Genomic DNA, 19,271 nt, shown 5'->3' with positions numbered 1-19,271 from the left:
TTTGGTTTTCAAGATTTTGCTGGGGCCAGTCAATGCAGAAGTGCAGCCTCTGGGTCAGCTTAAAACTTGTAAGAGTTCGCTTAACATGATTTCGGGGTTTCGGGGTGTGGGACAAGCGTGAAAAGCAGCGTGTACAACAAGCTGCAAACAATTGAGTTTTGAGAGGAATCGGGGTGTATACATAGAGGATATAATATAGGATCTAATTTAGGATTTACAATACGTGCACAAAGGATTACAGGTTAAAGGCGAAGGGAGTTATTGCAGGCGTCTCATTTAAGTGTGCGAATCTTTCGATAAAGCCAAGAATGGTAGGTGCGCTCCTTGACCAGTTCTTTATCTGAAAGAGAGATTTAAATACTTAAATATCGTCACAAAATGACATTTAAATCTACTACCAACCATCGCACTGGAAGCACTGAGCCAGCTCGGGCGGACAAATATTCTCCGAATTGAAGTAAAACGTGGTCTGAAGTTCGCGGAATTTGTTCAGCGACTTCATTGCGATGTGCCGCGAGTAGGGCTCCTTGCCATCTAGATGCTCGCGAACGTAATGGGCTGCCAGGTGAATGTCCATCACATCACTTAGCTGGTCATCGATGGCCTCTACCAGCTTGGGCGTCTTTTTCAAAAGCTCAGAGCAGACATCGCTGTAGACTAGAGACAAATATTTAGAAAGAGTTTGTGGTTAGCTTGAGGACTTTGCTCACCATTGGGCAGATTCAGGTGAATGTGTATCATCAGCAGATGCTCCATGGTGCAATGGATTTGGAACAGTTTCGAGATACGCTCCATGCTCTCGTGCTCATCAAAGTAACTGTTTTTGATACCGGCCACATCCTCGTCACCATACTTGTCGCCCACAGCTCTGCTGTCCGCGTCGAGATGCAGCAGGGTCTTACGAATGCCAGCACCTGGCGTAGCATCTCCCCGGACAGCGTTGTGCAGAGATTTGCGGAGCTGCGGCACGTTTTGGGGCGACGATCCATCTGCGTTCTCTGAGGTCTCCTTTAGCAGATTGGTGCTGCACATCTTGCTCTCCGTGTAGATAAACTCGTAGTCCTTGTACACCTTCTCCAGACCCACTTCCAGCAGCAGTTCCAGCGCCTCAGCTCCACTGAGGCAGGGTATGGCCAGACGGCGATTGGCCAGCTCTGTAATGATCTCTGCCAGGCGATTCTTGTTGGTTGGTGTATTCTATGGAGAAAGAGATAATAATTACGTGATTGACATGGACCCTGAGTTCATTTTTCTATACGCACCACAATGTTGCAGCGAGCTGCGCACTGGAAGAGCATATTGAAGGCCATCTTCAGATCCTTGTAGGAACCACAACCTAGAGCACAAAGAATATAATTGCAATCCTTAAATAGAACAAAAGAAATTAGCTTACATTTCAGCAGCTCCCAGAGCTTGTCGGTGAGATCCGTGAGACGCCTGCCCTTGGCCCGATGCACCACCTCTTCAATGTCAAACTCGGCAGCGCCACTGCTGTAGTGCTCCATCAGGCCGGAAACATCCGTCATGGTCTTGTTAATCGACTCGCGCAGCTCATCCATATCGATGCCGTGACCACAGCGATAGGTGGGATCCCGGCCAGCGTCCTGCTGCTCGTCCTTGTGGTAGCTAACGATGTCCTCGCGAATGTAGACCAAAATGCGCAGCTGGTTCATAAAGTCCTGCGTCAGAGGACTGCAATCGCCTACGCGAAATGTGTGCGAGAGAGCCACCTCGCAGTCTCGCAGATTGACCAGCAGCGGCTGTGGCGCCGACGTGGCCCAGGAGCAGCGCAGCGTCATGTGCGGATTCACCTGATATCTGTTCTCAATGGTCGTATCCGTAGGGACCGCCGAGTGCTGACGCACCAGCGACTGCGTGGTGACCATGAAGGCGGGCAGCACCCCCTGATAGCTGAGGATTCCGCGCGAAAAATGCGTCTTGTTAAACTCGTACTGCAGCAACTGCGTCTGGCCGTGGTCGCTGCCATCGCACAGAAACCAGACGGATCCCACGCCATCTGCGTGCTGGAAATGCTCGCTGCAGATAATGCCGCGAGCCTTGTCTACGGCCACACCGCGCTGAAACTCCTCCTCCAGCTTCCAGGCAGTCGAATTCACCAGCTGCAAGTCCAGCGAGAGATCGGCAATGGCATCCACAATGCAATCGTCCTTCAGCGGGCTGCCCGTCAAATCCATGTCCGTCGATCCCTCTTTTTTATCCACAAATTTCTTCGGCGTCGTCTTGATCCGAGACGCCGCCGTTGCACTGCGATCCTCTTTGAAAACGAGCACGATCTTCTTGCCGACTTCACTGGCGCCTGCTATGCTGCTTAGGTACGTGGGCGGCGGTCCGTAAGTGATGGTATAGTCCTCGCCATACCTGCGCATCAATTCCGCGTAGATATTTGCAAGATTTGCAGACATTTTAAATTCTAAAGATACCGGGTATAAAAAAAATCAAATACAGAATCAGGGTGACCGCGGACTTATCGATAAAACATACCGACAGACCATCGAAAATATACCGAAGTATACCCTTTCATTTTCAAAATATACCTTAAATATACCGAAAAGATTCAATCATTTTTCGTTGTTGTGAAACAGTGATGATAACTTCTCGCAGCATGTAGCTGCCCCATACAATTTTAGTTAAAATATCTCGTAAAGTATATAATATACAGGACAGAAACAGAAGCGGGAATCGTACAAAAACGAAGCGTGCCCCGATAGACGTGAGCTTAGCGATTTGTGACGTTAGTTAACAGAGACATCGATGTTAGCTAACAGTAGAGCTGGCAAATCTGTTCTTCCGTATTTTGCAGTATATACTTTTTAGTATTTGGTATCTGTGCAACAAACTCGCGGTCACACTGCCGCCGCACGTGTAGATTGTTTTCTTTTGTAAATTTAGCAGTTTTCTAATTAATTTAAGCATGTCCGACTTTGAAATGGAAGAAAGTGGCTCGGAATACGACGACATGTCCGATGCTGAGGTAAGTCACGGAATGGAGATTGCCCCCAGGAACATGCTAACAAAGACATTTATTTCGAACTAGCTGCAAGACGCCTTCGAGCGTGGCGAACTTAAACCCGGCCTCAATGTGGTGTTCAATGAAAAACGCGACCGAGTTAATGATACTGTAAGCGCACACACTCTCCTCTATGCATCTGGCTAATCATTCATTTGCAGACAAAGCTTCTGGCCAAAACAAAGGCCATTCAGATGTCGCTGCCGTGGGTGGAGCGTCTGGATATGGTCAACACACTGGCGCCCATGGCCCCAGAGCTGGCCGTACAGCTGGAGAAGCACGAACAGAAGCGCGCTAATGTGTTCAAAGGCAACGCCAAGCTGCCATACGTGCGGCCGGAAGAGGATCCCGTGCTGAACGATTTCAAGCGCGAGATGCTGTTCCATCGGCAGGCCCAGAGCGCCGTGCTGGAGGGGATACCGATGCTGCAGCAGCTGGGCATCAAGACACGCCGTCCGGATGATTACTTTGCTGAAATGGCCAAGAGCGACGAGCACATGCAAAAGGTGCGATCCAATCTGATGGCCAAGCAGCAGGGCCAGGCCAAGTCGGAGCGCATCAAGCAGATCAGAGAGCAGCGCAAGATGGGCAAGATGCTGGCCAAGCAGACCAAGGTGCAGCGCGAGGCCGAGAAGAAGGATATGCTGGACAAGCTGAAAAAGTTCCGCAAGGGCAAGCTGAAGAACCTGGACTTCCTCGAGGACGCCAAAGCGCTGGAGTCCAAGCAGAAGAAGACAGCCGAGAACCGCAAGGCGCGCAACAAGAAGTTCGGCTTTGGCGGCAAGAAGAAGGGTCTCAAGCGCAACACAAAGTCCTCGTCTGCTGGCTTGGATGCAGAAAAGTCCACACGCCGCCAGCGGGGCGCCAAGGCTGGAGCATCGGTCAACAAGCGGATGGGCAAATCGCGGCGCATCAAGGCCAAGGGCAGAAAGTAACCTCCCCGCCTATGATTAGCTGACCAAACTTAGATTTACCTGCCTTCCCAGATCGTGTATAGATTTATTATAACTAAATACATACAATTTATGTGCTCTTAAATAGACTCTATTTACCCTATTCCTGATCCTCCTCCTGCCTGTGCTTTTGCTTCCTTTTCTTTTTGCTCTTGACTGGCGCATCAGCTTCAGCTTCTTGTTCGGGTTCCTCATTCTTGCGCTTCTTCTTTTTTGACTTGACGGGCTCCTCCACAGGCGGCTGTTCAGCTTCCACCTGCAACTCTTGGGTCTTCTCTGTCTTGTCCCTCTTCTTCTTCTTCTGGGTTGCTTCCTCATCCAAGCGAGACTTTTGTTTGCTTTGCAGCTGCTCCAACATCTCACGCTCCTGCTGCTCTATCCGTGCCAGTTTTCCACTCAATTTCAGGCCATGTCGAGCGCCTTTGTGCGCCGTTCGTCCGCCGCACGCCTTGAACAACTCCTCATCCGTGAGGACACTGACTTTGGAGACGGCTATGTCCTCCACTTTGATGCGCTCCCCATTTTCCACCTCTCCGCCGTTCTGGGTGAGCAGCGCAGTCTGCAGAAAGTTGTCGTAGGTGGCCGCACCAGCGTTGGCCTGCTGCTCCTTGGCCTTCCGCAGCTTGCGCGCAGAGAATCCTTTGGTGGAGATCTCGACAGCCTCCTCGCCCTCCTTGCGACCCGTGCTGACGTGCCCATCCTGCTGCACCTGGACATCCACATTGTTGGCCGCCTCGTTAAAGCACCGCTCCCACCAATGGTCGTTGAATTCCTGCGCCCGGTCCACGCCCAAGCCCGCGTTGTCGAACTTGAGGCTTGCCTTCAACGGAGCGGCAATGCCGGTGCTATTCTTGCCCAGACCCTCGCCCTCCTTCCAGCCATATTTCCCGAGAATCTTCTTGGCGAAGTCCATCAAACGATGCGAGCAAAACAAAAACAAAAACACGTGGCGGACTATCGATAGCTCGATAATATTACGCCACAGAGTTGCACTTAAGCGGTATCGCGGGGGAAATTCAAAGTGACGAATCGACTCTCAGCACCCTCACAACCCTTTCTTAAGGTTTCCAAAGATAAATATAGGTAAAACAACGAATATTTTCCTTTAACACATTCATATCTCCTTTATTTCACATTTCGGCTCCGTGCCTATTTTTCGTTTGCTCATGCCATTGATAAAATCCTACTTTTAGTACATATTCATAAATAATATTAAGTGGCAATAATAAAATTAACTGCGTTACATTAAGAAAATTGAAAAATACAGTTGAAAGGAAATGGTTTCTCAGTACAGGCCACATAAAATAGCAAAATGAGCACAACTACAACGCTCAGCACCGAACACACACGCTCAAGGGCGTTGCCTCGGCCAGGATAGCCCGAACTCACATCACCCCAAACTGATGGTGGACAGAGGAGGCACGTTTTGCCTGCCGCTTTGACGGATGTTGGTGGTCCAAGAACTTCGGTGGAGAGAGAGAGAGACTTGAAGCGGACGTGAACCTCCTCGTCCAACTGGATGAAGGAGATCGCGACTCCTGGCCTGGGGCTCGTACTCGTGTGCGTGTGTGTGGGGCTGGGCGAAGAGCCTGAAGCTTGCTTAAATTAAAATCTAATTTCAATTTATACAGATTCAGCTGTTCGTTATACATTTCGTTATACAATCTCGATCGTGAATGTGTCTAGTCTTCGATTCCATCCTCCGATCTCTCTCTGTAATGCATTCTCGCAGTGTTGTGTTCTTCTAGGATTGTTTATTAGCACTCTGCTCCTCCGCTTTGCTGATATCGTTTTAAACTTAACTCAAAGTGTGTTCTTCTCCTTGACGATGATGTTTCTACTTAGGCGATTACTACGTTTCGGATGTTTTTTAAAAACAAAATTACATATATTATGTGGTTGTTGTTGTTATTTTATAATTAGATAGTTGTACAGGATGTTCTTGTTGCTATCAATCAATCAATCATTTTTATCATTAATAATCGAAGAAACGAACGATGGTGTTGTTGGTTGGTTGTTGGTTACTTCCCCTCTGCCGCCGCTCGGATGCCCGCGTCTGCCCTCAGCCGAGCATACACACACACACGCACGATTGCAGGAAACAAGGACGAGCATTCGATCGATGCGCGCTTAGAAGGCGAAGAGCAGCAGGAAAGCCATCATAAGACAGAACAGACCCATGGCCTCAGACAGGGCAAAGCCCAGAATGGCGTAGGAGAACAGCTGCTGTTTCAACGATGGGTTCCTGGCATAACCAATGATGAGGGAACCGAATACTGTTCCGATACCAGCACCTGTTGCATTGGTTCGTTGTCAATTAGTCGGAAACATGTGGGGGGGAGAAAGACAATATTCAATTAGTCAACGTTTCACTTTGAAAATCAAACTGAAAGATGATCTTCGGCCACAGCCGAAGAGCTCTGGCTGTGTTTATGCGACTGACAACCGAATTGTGGCATAAACACAACCGCCCAGCCAACGTCTTCCGTCCCTTTCGCCTCTTTTGCTGACGCCAGTCAGTCACAGATTAGTCTGAATTGAGTTCTGCGTTGCCCGGAGGCGCTGCAGCAAGCACATTGCACTAAAAAAGCCGGCCACGAAAGTTTTCAATGCGACAAGGCGGCAGTCAGACGCGAACGCCGATGGCAACGCCAAGTCGCAGCATTTCTGGTACTTTCGTCCTGCAATCACACAGGTTTCCTGCTAGGAAATTAAGCCTCCGACACACAGGCACCTCTCGATGCACCGCATGTTGTACAACACAAGGAGGCTTGGCCAAATCTCAGACCTTCCCGGGGCAAAGTAAGAGTAATCTGATACTCGTTGTGTGTGCCCCAGATGCTAGTTTGTAACTGACTGAATGAGGTGAAGAGCCGGGACGCGGGGACATGAGCATGATGGATTGGGATTGGGATGGGACTAGGAGTAACAACAAAAACCAATACGAACCGGATCCAGCGACACCGACTGTTGCAGCACCAGCACCAATGAATTTGGCAGCCGAATCAATGTCACGGGTGACGGGCGAGGTCTGGAATGACCTGATTTGTGGCAGTAATGCAACTGGGGTTGTGTTCTGAGCGGCAAAGGTCTGGCTCTGGCTGATGACAGCGCTGCTCAATGGTCGCAAGTACTGCTTGGAGTTGGCGAGGAGCTGCAAGTAAGACACAAAAGTTGATTATATTATATAAGAAGAATAATGCTGGACGAGTGTTGCTGCTGTGTACTTTTGCTTGAGATAAAAGTGTTTCCAAATGATAAGAACCATCCCCCCCTTTGTGAGTGACGCGTCAGTTCATTGCGCTCTTTCGCCGTGAGAGAAAATTCTTATTTAATAGGCATTGGCCGGCCATTGCCAAGTTATGCAATCGTTAAGTAATTTCTGTTTGATATTTTGGCAACTGCAATTGATGTTGTGCATTGCTATGGACACTGACCCCTAACGCTATTGCACTGTCGAATGGATTGTCGGATTATCAATAATGTCATAAACAAAAGTTGAATTATTCCTCTCGCCATTGGAAAGCTTTCACCAGTTCTAACCTCAACTGGGGCGCGCGCACGACCGATACGATACGGTTAAGGGGGTTACACAATGCCATGTGAGACCATTTGTAGGCACTAGTTGGTCAACGAAATAATTCCGTTTCGATTGAAAAATGTTTAAATTCCTTTTCTTGCATCTTAATCGCACTTAAATTATATTTGCATCCGCACTCACGACATAACCTCAATTTCGGCTGCAACTTATGTAACTGTATGTGTTTCCACGATTGGAAGTTCACCACGGAGAGGCCCATGTAAGCGGCCGCCAGCATAGACTTTTATGCATACCGGGAGAAAAAAAAATAGAATAATCGATTCAGCCATTGATTATGTAACACAATTTGGACAATTTTATCTCGCGCAAAGGTACAACAACAATAGTAACATCACATTTTCGTCTACTTACGGCGCTCCTGGCAACGGGGGCAATGCGAGAGACTGTCGACACGAACATTTTCAGTTGATTTTTTTTTGATTGGCTTACGACAAAATTGAAGCTAGCGCACGGAGCTCTGCAAAAGATATAGATGGAAATAAACTATAGATTCTGTGCGATAAGTGAGTTTGCATTTGGCAAACGCCGCTGCCGCTGCTTCTGCTGCTGCTACCGACTGCAAAATGTTACGTAATGGGTGGAAAAAAGTTGCTTTTGCACTAGACTTTCACGCGAGTCGATGTAAATATTCACGCTTTAGTTTAATTCTAGCAAATTAAAACCTTTTTCTTTAGTTTCCTTGCAAATTTGACAAATTTCAATTTTTTCAGTGACGCAACGACACACACCACACACGCACACTGAGCACTGGCAATTCCCCTCTCTCATCACATGTGTGTGTGTGTGTGTGCCGCAAGATGGCGACAACTTCGACACGTTTTGAGAAAAATGCAATTTTCACTGATAATTCACACTTTTCCACTTGATTGCACACATTAGCCAGACAGTCTAGGGCATTTTCTTTACGAGCACCGATTATTCAACCAGCGAAGGGCAGGGGGTGCTCCGCTGGCGGCGGCGGCGGCGGCAGCAGACCAGTTCTTATTTTTCTTAACTCAACTCACTTCGAACAAACCCTTAACAACAGTGGTGGAAACGTATTGAACGCGAATTTTAACTTTGCCTGTGCAGCAGTGTGACCGCGGCCCTGTCGATCAAATATACCGCACGATTCTCGGAAATATACCGGTTGATTTACAAAATATACCGTGTATATACCGGTGAAAACTATATTTCACGCTTTCGTTGATCTGTTTAATACTACAAGCTGGCTGGGACTCTCAGAACTAAGGCGATAATTTTGTCCGATTCACGATTTAATTTTCTACAAGAATGGTTAAAGTTAAGGACTCTCCTTTATGGGATTGTTTGTAAATTGATTAAATTCCTGAAACTTTTTCAGCTAATGTATTAGTCCCAGAGACACCTGTCGAGAAATGTGTATGTAGTTGACAAGGTTCTCCGTTTTTCTTTCATACACCGCTAGTGGAGGCGGCAGTGTGGAAGCCCTTTTTTCGGCATTTTCCAACTAATTAAAGTTTGTTTGGCTCTAAATGTCATTTCCACACGTTTTACACATTGGTGAATTGGGCAAGAGGGTGATGCATAACGCGTCCTTAAAAATACTGAAAATAATTGTACAAAATACTACAATATTGAAAATTGCAAGGTGTGTGACCTAAGCAATGTCGTGTAAAACTAATGGCATCAAATTCCGCGATTTTGGTGTTCTGAATAATATTACTAACAAGCTGGTACCATCAGAATCGAAGCTATAGTTTTATTAAATTTATCAATCATTTCTCTACCAATAAGCTTATTATTGGATTACACCCATTGCACATGTAGAGATATATATGTACATTGCTCTAATCATAGCAGGTACGAGAAGTGCGTACATCACTTCCTATTGTGGAGCTTTCCCACGGTTTGAGCGAAAAGTGAGGGCCTTCAAAAAGCTCGTCCTTTTATCAACATCACCTGCCAAAGAGAGGCTCAGGAGCTAATTTCAAATACGAGAACAAAAATACCCCAGAAACATACCAAAAAGAATAAACGTTCACACTTATATTACATAGTAACTACACGGAAACTGCACATTTTCAACATATCAACAACATGTTTATGTAATTAGCAACAGAGACACCTGACGAGGAAATGTGTAAGTTTCAAAACTGGTTTCTAAGGCCTTAATGTCCTTTCTACATTTATTCTACCTTGAAGAGACAAGAGAAAATCATGGTATGTGACCTAATACAAGGTCGTCATAGAAGTTTGCTTCAAATAATCGATTAACTTAACTCCTCAAGAGTATGAACCCTATCACTTAATAAATGTTAAACTTATGTTTACTGGCTGATTTGAAGCCTGACTAACAATGACTTTTAATCAGATTGACATATTTCTAACTTATTCGAGATTACAATTATCTAAGTATTCTGCAATATTTCATTGATACTGGTCTCTGAATTGATTGGAGCCTGAGATTTAAAAATAGCCACGTTCGTAGGGATAGCAGAATGTTGGTCTTTCCATGTCCATGTTGGGAAACAGTGCTGCTCACAAATCGATTAAAGTTACTGATTTTGGCGGTATTTTGAAAGGTACTTTGATATACCAAACATATATACTTATGAGACATTTTAAACTACAATTTTTAATTGTTTTTAGTTACTAACACAAATAAACTGCTGCCATTGATGCTATCACTTCGGAACTGAATAGAATCATTAATTGGCTCAGCATTCGCTGCCTAAAGTAATTGAAACAGGCAAACATTTGTCAAGTTGCGATAGTTCCGATAGTCGGGCGGTTCAATTCGAAAGACTTGGAAAATATGCAATCGATAGTAGCTTTTACAATTTAATAATGATTTAATAAACCATAAACACAGTAAATAGCATAATTTAAGCAGTTCCACCCACTAAAAGTGGACTTTGCTCATGTAATCGAATGCTTCGCTCTAGCCCTGGTCTCCGTTCCGTTTCAGGGCTATTCACCACGTCCACGCACACAACTACAGCCGCAGCATAACGCGTCGTCGTGTCGTTGGTGTGTCTACGTCACGTCGCTTCGAATATGTTTTAATTTCGTGCAACTACAAGGCTTCTCAATCGATACAGAATGCTGTAAGTAGACAAATTGTGAATTTGCCTTTTCCTGTTTGGCCACATCTAACCGCGAACCCCTCCGCCCCGCTCCCCGTTTGTGTGTCATTGCAGCCCTCAATTGCATAACAGCAGCATTTATGCCTGAGTGTGTGTGTGTGTGAGACCGAAACACACCACACCACGCAGCCAGGCCAGCTAGAGACGGCAGTAGCAGAAACAACAACAACAAGGGCATCATCGGCTGCATCGACCGGGCGCCACAGCACAGCCACGCGGTTCGGCAACTCACTGTGAATTTAGCTGCACCTGGCAGGATACCCAATATCGTTGGATATCATTAGATACAGCGGGATTGCGAGTACGAGGCGAGGCTTAAGGCACTGGAACAGGCACAGGCTATATAAACAGGCTAGAATGTTTCGCTGCTGACTATCGATAGATATTCGATAGTCACGACCATCGCCACCAACAACAGTATTCATTCGAACAATTTTACATAACTACATCGCAGTCATCGTCGTACGACTCGAGTGAGTGATATGGCCGTGTTCCTGATCAACGTCTGTAAATACAGTGGCTGCGGCATCACATTTCCAAGCTTAGGCGATCTAATATCACACATCGAGGACACCCATATAGGTGAGCGCTTGTGACACGGGAGTAATCATTTAGTAGTCGCGTGATGCACCGAGTCGGGCGGTGTGTTTTGTTTATTTTATTTATATACCACACGGTATATATGTACCTACGTTTATATGATGCTCGGTGCGGTTGAGAGTGTGTGTGTGTGTTCTTGTGAGTGAGTGAATAGGGTGCGGGTGTACGCCCGTGTGTGGTGAATGTTGTTTTTATTGGACGATTGGTTGGGCCTAAAGCCAGTTATTAATGACAGTTCAGATTCTATTCGGGGGAAAATCGATGCTTTCTAAATATGCACGCAGCATTTACAATAGGCAGACAATTGCTTACCTGTGTGTGGCTCACGCACACCCCGGCAAGTACACTCCACTCACACGCCCAAGCGCGACGCGTACAGCATGCATTCGATTGCTGTGCGCTTGCTCCTCTGGTCTGGCCATGATCGGATACAACCATGTTACTATGTTGGTGCGAGCGAGCGAGCACCATAAGCAAAACAAAAGCAAGCAAAAAGCCGGTGATCCATTGAGGCAACAACAAACCAACAACATGAGTGCGATCGTGTGTGAGTGTGTACGTGGCTTGGTGTGCGTGAGGCCAGCACAGCATCTTGTACTATGGAACCGGCATGTTAGGCGCCCTTTTCTGTGACCTGTCCGCATGGCTTGGCTTGGGTTTCGAGCGCGCGTCTCATTCGCTGTAGCGGCAGGTGTATTCCGAGCAGCTATGCATTTGGCGAGTAATCGGAGATGCGGTCTACTTTCACAGACTCCCTGGTCGGCCGCCCACGCACAATTGTGCGTAATCAATTCCTGTCCGAAGCTGAGCTGAAGCTGGGCCTCGGAATACACACGTGACTGGGTTACGTCCGCCCTCCATTCTCCTGTGAGCCCTAATTAATCATTCTGTATGTGTGGACTTGTACCGGCTGTCGGAGCCCACTCGCCCCCTTCCCACCGCTGGAGGGCCTAGATATAAACAATTTCTAATTTTAGCGTGGGTGCTCGCTCAGGTACCTGAGTTCTGAAGCGGTTATCAAGGGGGGTGGGGTGGGTAGAGAGAAAATCAATAAAATTAAGCCCAGTGTTGCCACTTGGCTTGAATTGTGGGTCGCCACGGGGCTTGGGGGTTGTGCTGTGCTGTGCGTTATGTAGCATCATGCTCAGGGGGTGGGTAAACGGTGGTGCGGGGCCTCGTTTGTTTGTATTTCATCTATATATTGTGTACATATGTATGTATACGCTTTCATGCAGGGGTGGCTACCCGGGGCTCAGCTGACTCGGTTACAGTTACGTTGGCAGCTGTTTTGTTGTTGCCTGCGAGTGAGTGTGATAACGGTCAACATACAACAGCAATGGCGGCGTCGGCGTTGCCCGGGCAGGCTTTCTCTCTCTCCCCGGCCCGGGGCATTACATAAAGCTCGAGCATACGCCCACATGGCGTCTACTCTACCCCTGCTCTGCCCTGCCCAGCCCTGTCAGTCGCATCCCCCAATCCATTATCCATGTCGGTGTGACTTGGTTCCATTACGTGAACGAACATTCGCCGGGATTATAAATGCCTATCATTTCATTATCTCGAAGGACATTTGATGCGTGGGCAGAGTGGGGTTTCGGTTTGCCGTCAATGTCTTATCAAGCCCCTCACGCTTCGTGGAGCGTTGGGCGTTGGCGTTGCCTTGGCAACAAGCCACCCATCCGGGAGACCTTCACGTTTGTCCTTTTCACAGTTGCCAGGCACCTGTTGTTTCCCAAATAACTGTAAATAAGTATGTGTGTGGATGTATGTACATACATATGTGATAATGTCGATAACCACCAGGCTGCGCTTTGTTTTGCTTGTGTGCAAAATTTGACATGGCGCCGGGTCACTCAGATAATAAAATGATCGCTCGCACACGGTGTCATCTGTCTGCAAATTTGCAAAATCAGCATAAATTGCCGAAATCTTCGTCATGTCAACGACTTTTGCGTCTTTGTTTTTATCAAATTTCGAGGAATGCTTTCAAATCTATTGGAAAGTTTTGTTGTTTTGCTGGTGTGGTCCCTCCAAAAACAATATGTATGCGCACTTGTTTGTGTGTGTATTTGTAATTATTATCTGCTCGAAATTCTGCAACAAGTGCATGACTCACGGGGCGGGGAGGGAGCGCGGACGAGAGTGGCGAATAACAGGAACGGCGGCATCTGCGTTTATTTTGTTTTTAAAATACAAATACGAACGATACACTCGGTATATAGGCGGTATACATACACACATGTGTATATTGTACATAGGCACATTTGTGTGTGTAGATAGATCATATTATTTGTTTAAAAGCTGTCTGTAAAAATGTCGAAGAGCAAGTGAGTGTCACCTACAGCGGCAGACATGTGTGCGAGAGAAGGCGGGATAGACATACCGCAGTGAGACTGAGAGGGAATGATTGAGGTTATCAACTAGCAAAAGCAACAAAATAATAACAATAATGAATGCAAAATAAATGTTGAACTGATTTGACCGTAGCAAATGACGCCGTGTGCGAATGGCACTTTGGAGCAGAAACCTCAACAGCAAGTGAGCAAGAGGGGCAGGGCAGAGGTGGCCGGACAGTGCAATTTGGTCAGACTAAATTGTTTTTATATGCCACAATGAAATATTAACATGTATCTTTGAGTAACTATGGGCGGTACGTGGAATTATGTGCGTAATAAACTCAATATCAATGTGTGCTTTTTGTATGTGTATGTGTCATCAATCGATTGCAAGGCACGTAGAAATACAATCATTGCCGCAAATGTTTTTAATCACCACTTGCCCAGATAAGAAGAGTAGCGTTAGCTGGCGGGAAGAGCGTGGGGGTGGAGCAGCCACTGCTGCTGTCTGCTAAGTTTAGCATATGTTTCAAATAATAACAAATTTGCGGGGCATATGTTTTGTATTTGCACGTCATTGCAAGCGAATCAATTAAAGCGCAACATTATCGAATGGCTTTCGCCTGGAATGTGGGTGGCAGACACAGCTGCAATCTAACGATCGTTCAGGATAAGCAGCGGTTAGGCCGCCACCACTGTAAACGCTCTGTTACAGCATTTTGAGGCTGGCTGGCTATGAGTGACATGATGAATGGTCGTGCTGACACACTTTACGCACAAAAGTGATTTAATTGAGAAGTAAAGCGTGAGTGCACTTTGAAGCTTGAAGGGGACTAAAAAAGTATTTGGACTTCCAGCGAATCAATCAAAAGTGCAACGTTATCGAGGGTGCTGAAATTCCCTAAAACGGAAACGGGAATGATAAGATTGTTAAGGATTGTTATAGCACAGGGTGTCCCAGGTCACATGATGACTGATCGTACGCTGTGACATAGTTTACGCAAAAAGTTTAACTTAATTGAGAAATAAAGCGTGCGTGCAGTGGTCCGCTTATGGAGGTTAGGTTACGCACACAACCAAACACAAGCGCAGACAGCATTTAGCGTATGCGTGAGAGTGGGACAGATGGAGGGGCACCTGCGAGCTACTGCTATTATGCACTCTCTGATTAAGCAAACTGTTGGGCTTATGCTTGTTAAAACGATAAGATAATGTCCCGCGACTAGCAGCCGGACATGTGCTCGTCTGTACCCCTATTCCCCCACACACACACCGTCAGACACTCGCTCCTGCAGTTGGCAGAACAGAACCCTCACAAAATGCGTCAGCAGCGGCATTAAATTGGGGTTTCTGTACGTGCACTCTCGTTTATTTGCTTATTTCAACATTTTAACAATAAATTGCTGCTGCTGTGGGTCTGTGTGTCGCCGTACCGTGCACAGAGTGCTTGAACTTGTTTCACTGCAAACACGAGTACAACAATTTAATAAATATGGGCGAGACAAAATAAATTTGGATGCAGGTTTCTCTCTGTTGTGTTGGCCCGCATTCCTCCGATTCAGATTCCGATTCGAAATGTCATTTCCAATTAACTGATCCCCTCTCTGTTTTGTTTGCCTCTCTTCCCACTTCAGACTATGATCCTAAGGTGGTCGAACAGAAGGAGCAGGCCCAGCCTGCATGCTTGCCACTGAGCTACGTTCTGCGTTTCGTTACGGAGGACAATCGCAAGGAGGCAACCACCTTCCTGGCCAACAACACCGCCCCACCTGCCACCAATAGCGGCAGCAATGCCGGCAGCCACGCCAGTGGCAATGTGGAGCTCAAGCGGAAGCTGGCTATCAAGCACCACAGCTACAGCATGTCGTCGTCCAATCGCAGCACCACGCCCACAGGTGAGTGATGACCACATGACGGGAAATGGAACTCTGTTAACTGATAATATTTGTCCCTGCTCTTGTGCTCCTTTTAGGCAGCGAAATGGACGAGGATGAAATGGTTGTCACGGAGTCCGAGGACAGCAATGATTCCTGGACCACCGAGGAGTTTAGCTCCGAGTTTATCATGCGCTATGGCAGCAGGTTCGTTCTAACTCTTAATACCTCTCAATAGGTCAAAGTTTTGATTGTGAACTTTTCCCCCACCCCCAAAAAGGCATTCCGGCGGCGGAAGCAATGGCACGCCTGGCAATGAGAAACCCTTCGCCTGCCCTGTGCCCGGATGCAAAAAGCGTTACAAAAACGTCAACGGCATCAAGTACCATTCGAAGAATGGCCACAAAAAGGATGGAAGGTAGGTGGCAGCCCACCCAAATGGGACACCACTTGGGCTCTAGAAACTCATAATTTTACTCCACCACAGAGTGCGAAAGGGCTACAAATGCCACTGCGGGAAAAGCTACAAAACGGCGCAGGGCCTGAAGAATCATGCCCTCCACACCCACAACGCGCAGCCGGAGAGCGTGCTGACCACCCAGCAGGTGGCCAATGCTGCGGCTGCCGCATCTTCCGTGAGTGGTGGCAGCACCAACAGCAGTTCCAATCCCACTCCGCCCGCCATCCAGCGCAGCAACTCCCCATCACAGTCGCTTGGCTCGCTGAGCCCGTCGAGCATTAGCAACATGTCGAGCAGCGCCAGCAGCTGTCATGGGGGCAGCAGTCTGTCCAACAACAACATCAACAACAATGGCAACAGCAGCGGTAGCAGCCAGAACACTGCCCTCGTTGGGGGTGGCGGCGGCAATATGCTGCAGCAGCTTAGCACTGGGAACGTGGTCACCCTGACCAATGTTCCATCTCAGCAGCAACAGCAGCAGCAGCAGCCGCATCCACAGCAGCAGCAGCAGCATCATCAGAACCACCACCAGAATGGCGGCTCAGCAACAGGTAACAGCAACAACAACAATTTAATGCGCAGCACACTCGGTTTAGTATCCATAAAAGCCAATAGCCACAGCAGCAACAACAACAACAGCAACGGGAACAACTCAAATCCCAAGACTGTTAGCAACCTAATGGCTGCCAATGCAACGGCCAGCAAGATACTCAAGCTGGCCACCAACGTGGCCAACGGTGGCTCGGTGGCGCCCAATGTGGTGGACATTGTCCAGCAGCACAAAATCGTTGACCAAGTGGTCAAGACCAACAGCAATGGCCCGACGGTGATAAACAGCAGCAACAACAACGGCAACAAGATGCCGCTGCCAAACTTGGTGAACCTTGGCATACTCACGCCAGCCACCTCGCCCACCAAAAACACCCAGACGCTGACCTTCACCACTACCACTACGACCAATAACAGCGTCGGCAACCAACAGCAACAGCAACACCACCAGCAGCAACATCAACAGCAGCAGCAGCTGGTAGCCTCGCTCACGTCGAACATGCAGAAGCACCAGAAGACCAGCATCTTGCTTCTGCAGGAGCCGGCCACTCCTAGCCAGATCCTACAGCCAGTCCAGGCGCAACAGCAGCATATGCAACTACAGCAGCAGATGCAACAGCAACAACATCATGTGCTGCCAATCAGTCCAACGAGCAGCGTCAGCGGCAACAGCAGCAAGAGCAGCTCTCCCACGCCACAACAACAACAGCAGCAACAACAGCAGCAGCCACTAATAAAGAAAGGAAAAATGGAGCCCATCTCCGGCATTGAGCCCATGGAGACGGATGAGCCGCCGTTGAATGATGCGATCTCGGAGAGCGTGGCTGCGGTTATAGCCACGATCGCAGAAGCCAGCAACAAGGCAGCAGAAGAGGCGAATGTGATCTCAGCAGCAGCGGCAGCCAATGCTTGCTCCACTGTCACTGTGGCGGCCATTGAAGTTGTCGGCGCTGGCGCCACCAACGACGAGACGTAGCCTATACTAAAGCAGCTACTGATGCATCGCCAACTGACGCTGGAGCCGCCCGAGGTGCCACAGCCGACCCAGCAGCAACCGCCACCGCCGCATTGACATGCATCGTAAACGAAAAACTATGGGGAATGGAGACCACAGACCCCCTGAAAACATTCTCAAGCTCGTTGCAAGCTCGTTTGAGCCGTAGTTTATCCCCTTAGTTAACCTGTGACACCTATGATATTAAGCCAAGATCTGAGTGGGCCACAAGACACTCACCAAAACACCATTGGAAACACATTTCGTAGACTGCTTACAAGCTTAGAGACCACCAGGAACATAAATTGTGTTTTAATTTTAAATGTAAACCTTAGTTTTTACTCTCACAAGAATCCGAATCTACGGAGGAGCAGAAATGGAGAGTCGACGAAGCCACATAACAAATCTCATTGCTTGAGCAATATCCTTAAATTCTTTATAGTTTCAAAAGAGAGAGATTTATTAATGATTTATTATGATTATATTATCTGTAACAAATGACTTTCAAGCTTGTATTAAACTGCTGATCTCCTCTTAATTTAACTGTAACTTATCGTTTAATTTAGAACATAGAGCCTAGAGGCACTCTCCCTCCTCCCAGACGAAGCATTGACGAAATTTGTAATAAAATGCAAAAGAGCAGGTGCAGATGCAATACTCTCGTATTATAAACGCAATAACTTCATTATCTTACGCCTATTCCTACTCGTGTTCGACAACAATCAAGTATTATTTATGTTTTAAGCATTAGCAAATTGATTTTTAATTATTCAATATACAATTTTAAGCCCCCCATTGGAATGATCTATGAAAGAATTCTCTTATTTTTAGTGCAATATTTTTGTTAACTTAATTATCATTTTCAACCCCCCTCTCTCTCTGTCAAAGGTGTTTGGTGGTTCCCTTTTTCGTTTTGTGTTCTTTTGATTTTATGTTTTTCGTTACTTCTTTTCCTTTTCTCTCTACCTATTGCAGAAACCTCTTACTCCTGCTCTTCATACAACCACAAAAGCACCAACAGCAACCTCCACACGACCAGCGAAGGCCCCAAGGTTAGTGCCGTTGTGGCTGCTGCCACTGTCGCCACCACCGCCGCCAAGAGGCCCACAGCAGCGGCTACCCTCAGGCCATCGGCAGTACCCAGCAGCGCCACCTCCAGCCGAAGCAGTAGCAACAGCGGGAGTGGGATGACGCTCATGCAAATCTCACCCACCTTTATTGAGCACAAGTATTCGTCAATGGACATCAAAGAGAAGTTCTTCTCCACCCTGCGAGCGGCCACTGCCGACAGCGTTGCATCGTCATCGTCGTCTCCCAAGGCTCCAGATGTGGTGTCACCTGTGGGAGCAGGCGGTGGCCTGCGGGCCGTTGCTGTGGGCCAAATGTGTGCGCTACAGAACGAGCATATCCATCAAAATCTCTTCAAAAAAACGATCAATTGAGATGCTGGAGAGCGGAGCACCGCGTAGAGTTGGCTGTGATGATGTAGTAACTAAAAACTGACTAACGAATGGCGGAACAAGAGGATTCGTCAATGAGAGAGGATGCAGAGGTAGAGGTAGAGTAAGAGTAAGAAAAAAAAAAATTATGATGAGCTCGCCGCAGCTTTTAAGTTGGAAGAAGAAAACAAAAGAGAAAAGAGCCAATTAAATACGAGTATCTACATATAAAACGAAAGAAAATTCCATGCATTTCGCAGATAACACACACCACACACAAATTACACTAATCTCAAAACAAAATTGGCCACCTAAGTAATGCTTCTCCAA

The 19,271-nt window shown here is 47.3% G+C and overlaps 5 protein-coding genes across 6 annotated transcripts; 2 read left to right on the top strand and 3 right to left on the bottom strand.

The window, feature by feature from the left end:
* Positions 1–102: 102 nt before the first annotated feature.
* On the bottom strand, positions 103–2,478 carry LOC117896165 (protein zwilch). The gene is made up of 5 exons (XM_034804241.1): positions 1,394–2,478; positions 1,263–1,336; positions 711–1,197; positions 403–657; positions 103–340 (listed from the first exon to the last, which is right to left on the bottom strand). Exons 1-5 carry the CDS (start codon positions 2,421–2,423, stop codon positions 273–275), a joined length of 1,914 nt encoding a protein of 637 aa, XP_034660132.1. The 5' UTR covers positions 2,424–2,478; the 3' UTR covers positions 103–272.
* Positions 2,479–2,834: 356 nt separating this feature from the next.
* LOC117896160 (probable rRNA-processing protein EBP2 homolog) lies at positions 2,835–4,084 on the top strand. Its single transcript, XM_034804237.1, has 3 exons — positions 2,835–2,992; positions 3,056–3,139; positions 3,190–4,084. The coding sequence occupies exons 1-3, from the start codon at positions 2,933–2,935 to the stop codon at positions 3,961–3,963; spliced, it is 918 nt and encodes a 305-aa protein (XP_034660128.1). The 5' UTR covers positions 2,835–2,932; the 3' UTR covers positions 3,964–4,084.
* LOC117896161 (G patch domain-containing protein 4) lies at positions 3,993–4,926 on the bottom strand. Its single transcript, XM_034804238.1, has one exon. The coding sequence runs from the start codon at positions 4,892–4,894 to the stop codon at positions 4,082–4,084; it is 813 nt and encodes a 270-aa protein (XP_034660129.1). The 5' UTR covers positions 4,895–4,926; the 3' UTR covers positions 3,993–4,081.
* Positions 4,927–5,584: 658 nt separating this feature from the next.
* On the bottom strand, positions 5,585–8,723 carry LOC117896871 (ATP synthase lipid-binding protein, mitochondrial). The gene is made up of 4 exons (XM_034805401.1): positions 8,587–8,723; positions 7,934–8,039; positions 6,931–7,135; positions 5,585–6,275 (listed from the first exon to the last, which is right to left on the bottom strand). The coding sequence occupies exons 2-4, from the start codon at positions 7,979–7,981 to the stop codon at positions 6,112–6,114; spliced, it is 417 nt and encodes a 138-aa protein (XP_034661292.1). The 5' UTR covers positions 7,982–8,039; positions 8,587–8,723; the 3' UTR covers positions 5,585–6,111.
* A 1,773-nt stretch (positions 8,724–10,496) lies between these two features.
* Positions 10,497–19,121, top strand: LOC117898802 (uncharacterized protein DDB_G0283357). Of its 2 annotated transcripts, XM_034808446.1 has the most exons (7): positions 10,497–10,650; positions 10,744–11,271; positions 15,260–15,520; positions 15,598–15,706; positions 15,780–15,917; positions 15,987–16,510; positions 18,478–19,121. In XM_034808446.1, the coding sequence occupies exons 2-7, from the start codon at positions 11,172–11,174 to the stop codon at positions 18,942–18,944; spliced, it is 1,599 nt and encodes a 532-aa protein (XP_034664337.1). In that variant the 5' UTR covers positions 10,497–10,650; positions 10,744–11,171; the 3' UTR covers positions 18,945–19,121. The 2 variants fall into 2 exon arrangements, with proteins under 2 accessions (XP_034664337.1, XP_034664336.1); XM_034808445.1 differs by lacking the exon at positions 18,478–19,121 and having other exon boundaries at positions 15,987–18,176.
* Positions 19,122–19,271: the final 150 nt, after the last annotated feature.

The sequence above is a fragment of the Drosophila subobscura genome, chromosome O (genome assembly GCF_008121235.1).
Source record: "Drosophila subobscura isolate 14011-0131.10 chromosome O, UCBerk_Dsub_1.0, whole genome shotgun sequence".
Classification (NCBI taxonomy): domain Eukaryota; kingdom Metazoa; phylum Arthropoda; class Insecta; order Diptera; family Drosophilidae; genus Drosophila; species Drosophila subobscura.
Note: the sequence above shows the minus strand (reverse complement) of the source record. Positions and strands in the feature narration are given on the sequence as shown.

What these genes read in the sequence shown, in the direction of transcription:
- LOC117896871 (XM_034805401.1), bottom strand. Translation starts at nt 7,981, where the DNA reads ATGTTCGTGTCGACAGTCTCTCGCATTGCCCCCGTTGCCAGGAGCGCC. An exon ending in CCCCCGTTGCCAGGAGCGCC is followed by an intron (nt 7,136 to 7,933) that starts GTAAGTAGACGA and finishes TCTTACTTGCAG; the next exon opens with CTCCTCGCCAACTCCAAGCA. An exon ending in AGTCGGTGTCGCTGGATCCG is followed by an intron (nt 6,276 to 6,930) that starts GTTCGTATTGGT and finishes CCAATGCAACAG; the next exon opens with GTGCTGGTATCGGAACAGTA.
- LOC117896161 (XM_034804238.1), bottom strand. Translation starts at nt 4,894, where the DNA reads ATGGACTTCGCCAAGAAGATTCTCGGGAAATATGGCTGGAAGGAGGGC.
- LOC117896165 (XM_034804241.1), bottom strand. Translation starts at nt 2,423, where the DNA reads ATGTCTGCAAATCTTGCAAATATCTACGCGGAATTGATGCGCAGGTAT. An exon ending in TCACCTGAATCTGCCCAATG is followed by an intron (nt 658 to 710) that starts GTGAGCAAAGTC and finishes ATTTGTCTCTAG; the next exon opens with TCTACAGCGATGTCTGCTCT. An exon ending in TCAGTGCTTCCAGTGCGATG is followed by an intron (nt 341 to 402) that starts GTTGGTAGTAGA and finishes TCTCTCTTTCAG; the next exon opens with ATAAAGAACTGGTCAAGGAG.
- LOC117898802 (XM_034808445.1), top strand. Translation starts at nt 11,172, where the DNA reads ATGGCCGTGTTCCTGATCAACGTCTGTAAATACAGTGGCTGCGGCATC. An exon ending in TCGCAGCACCACGCCCACAG is followed by an intron (nt 15,521 to 15,597) that starts GTGAGTGATGAC and finishes TGCTCCTTTTAG; the next exon opens with GCAGCGAAATGGACGAGGAT. An exon ending in GGCCACAAAAAGGATGGAAG is followed by an intron (nt 15,918 to 15,986) that starts GTAGGTGGCAGC and finishes ACTCCACCACAG; the next exon opens with AGTGCGAAAGGGCTACAAAT.
- LOC117896160 (XM_034804237.1), top strand. Translation starts at nt 2,933, where the DNA reads ATGTCCGACTTTGAAATGGAAGAAAGTGGCTCGGAATACGACGACATG. An exon ending in ACGACATGTCCGATGCTGAG is followed by an intron (nt 2,993 to 3,055) that starts GTAAGTCACGGA and finishes ATTTCGAACTAG; the next exon opens with CTGCAAGACGCCTTCGAGCG. An exon ending in GCGACCGAGTTAATGATACT is followed by an intron (nt 3,140 to 3,189) that starts GTAAGCGCACAC and finishes ATTCATTTGCAG; the next exon opens with ACAAAGCTTCTGGCCAAAAC.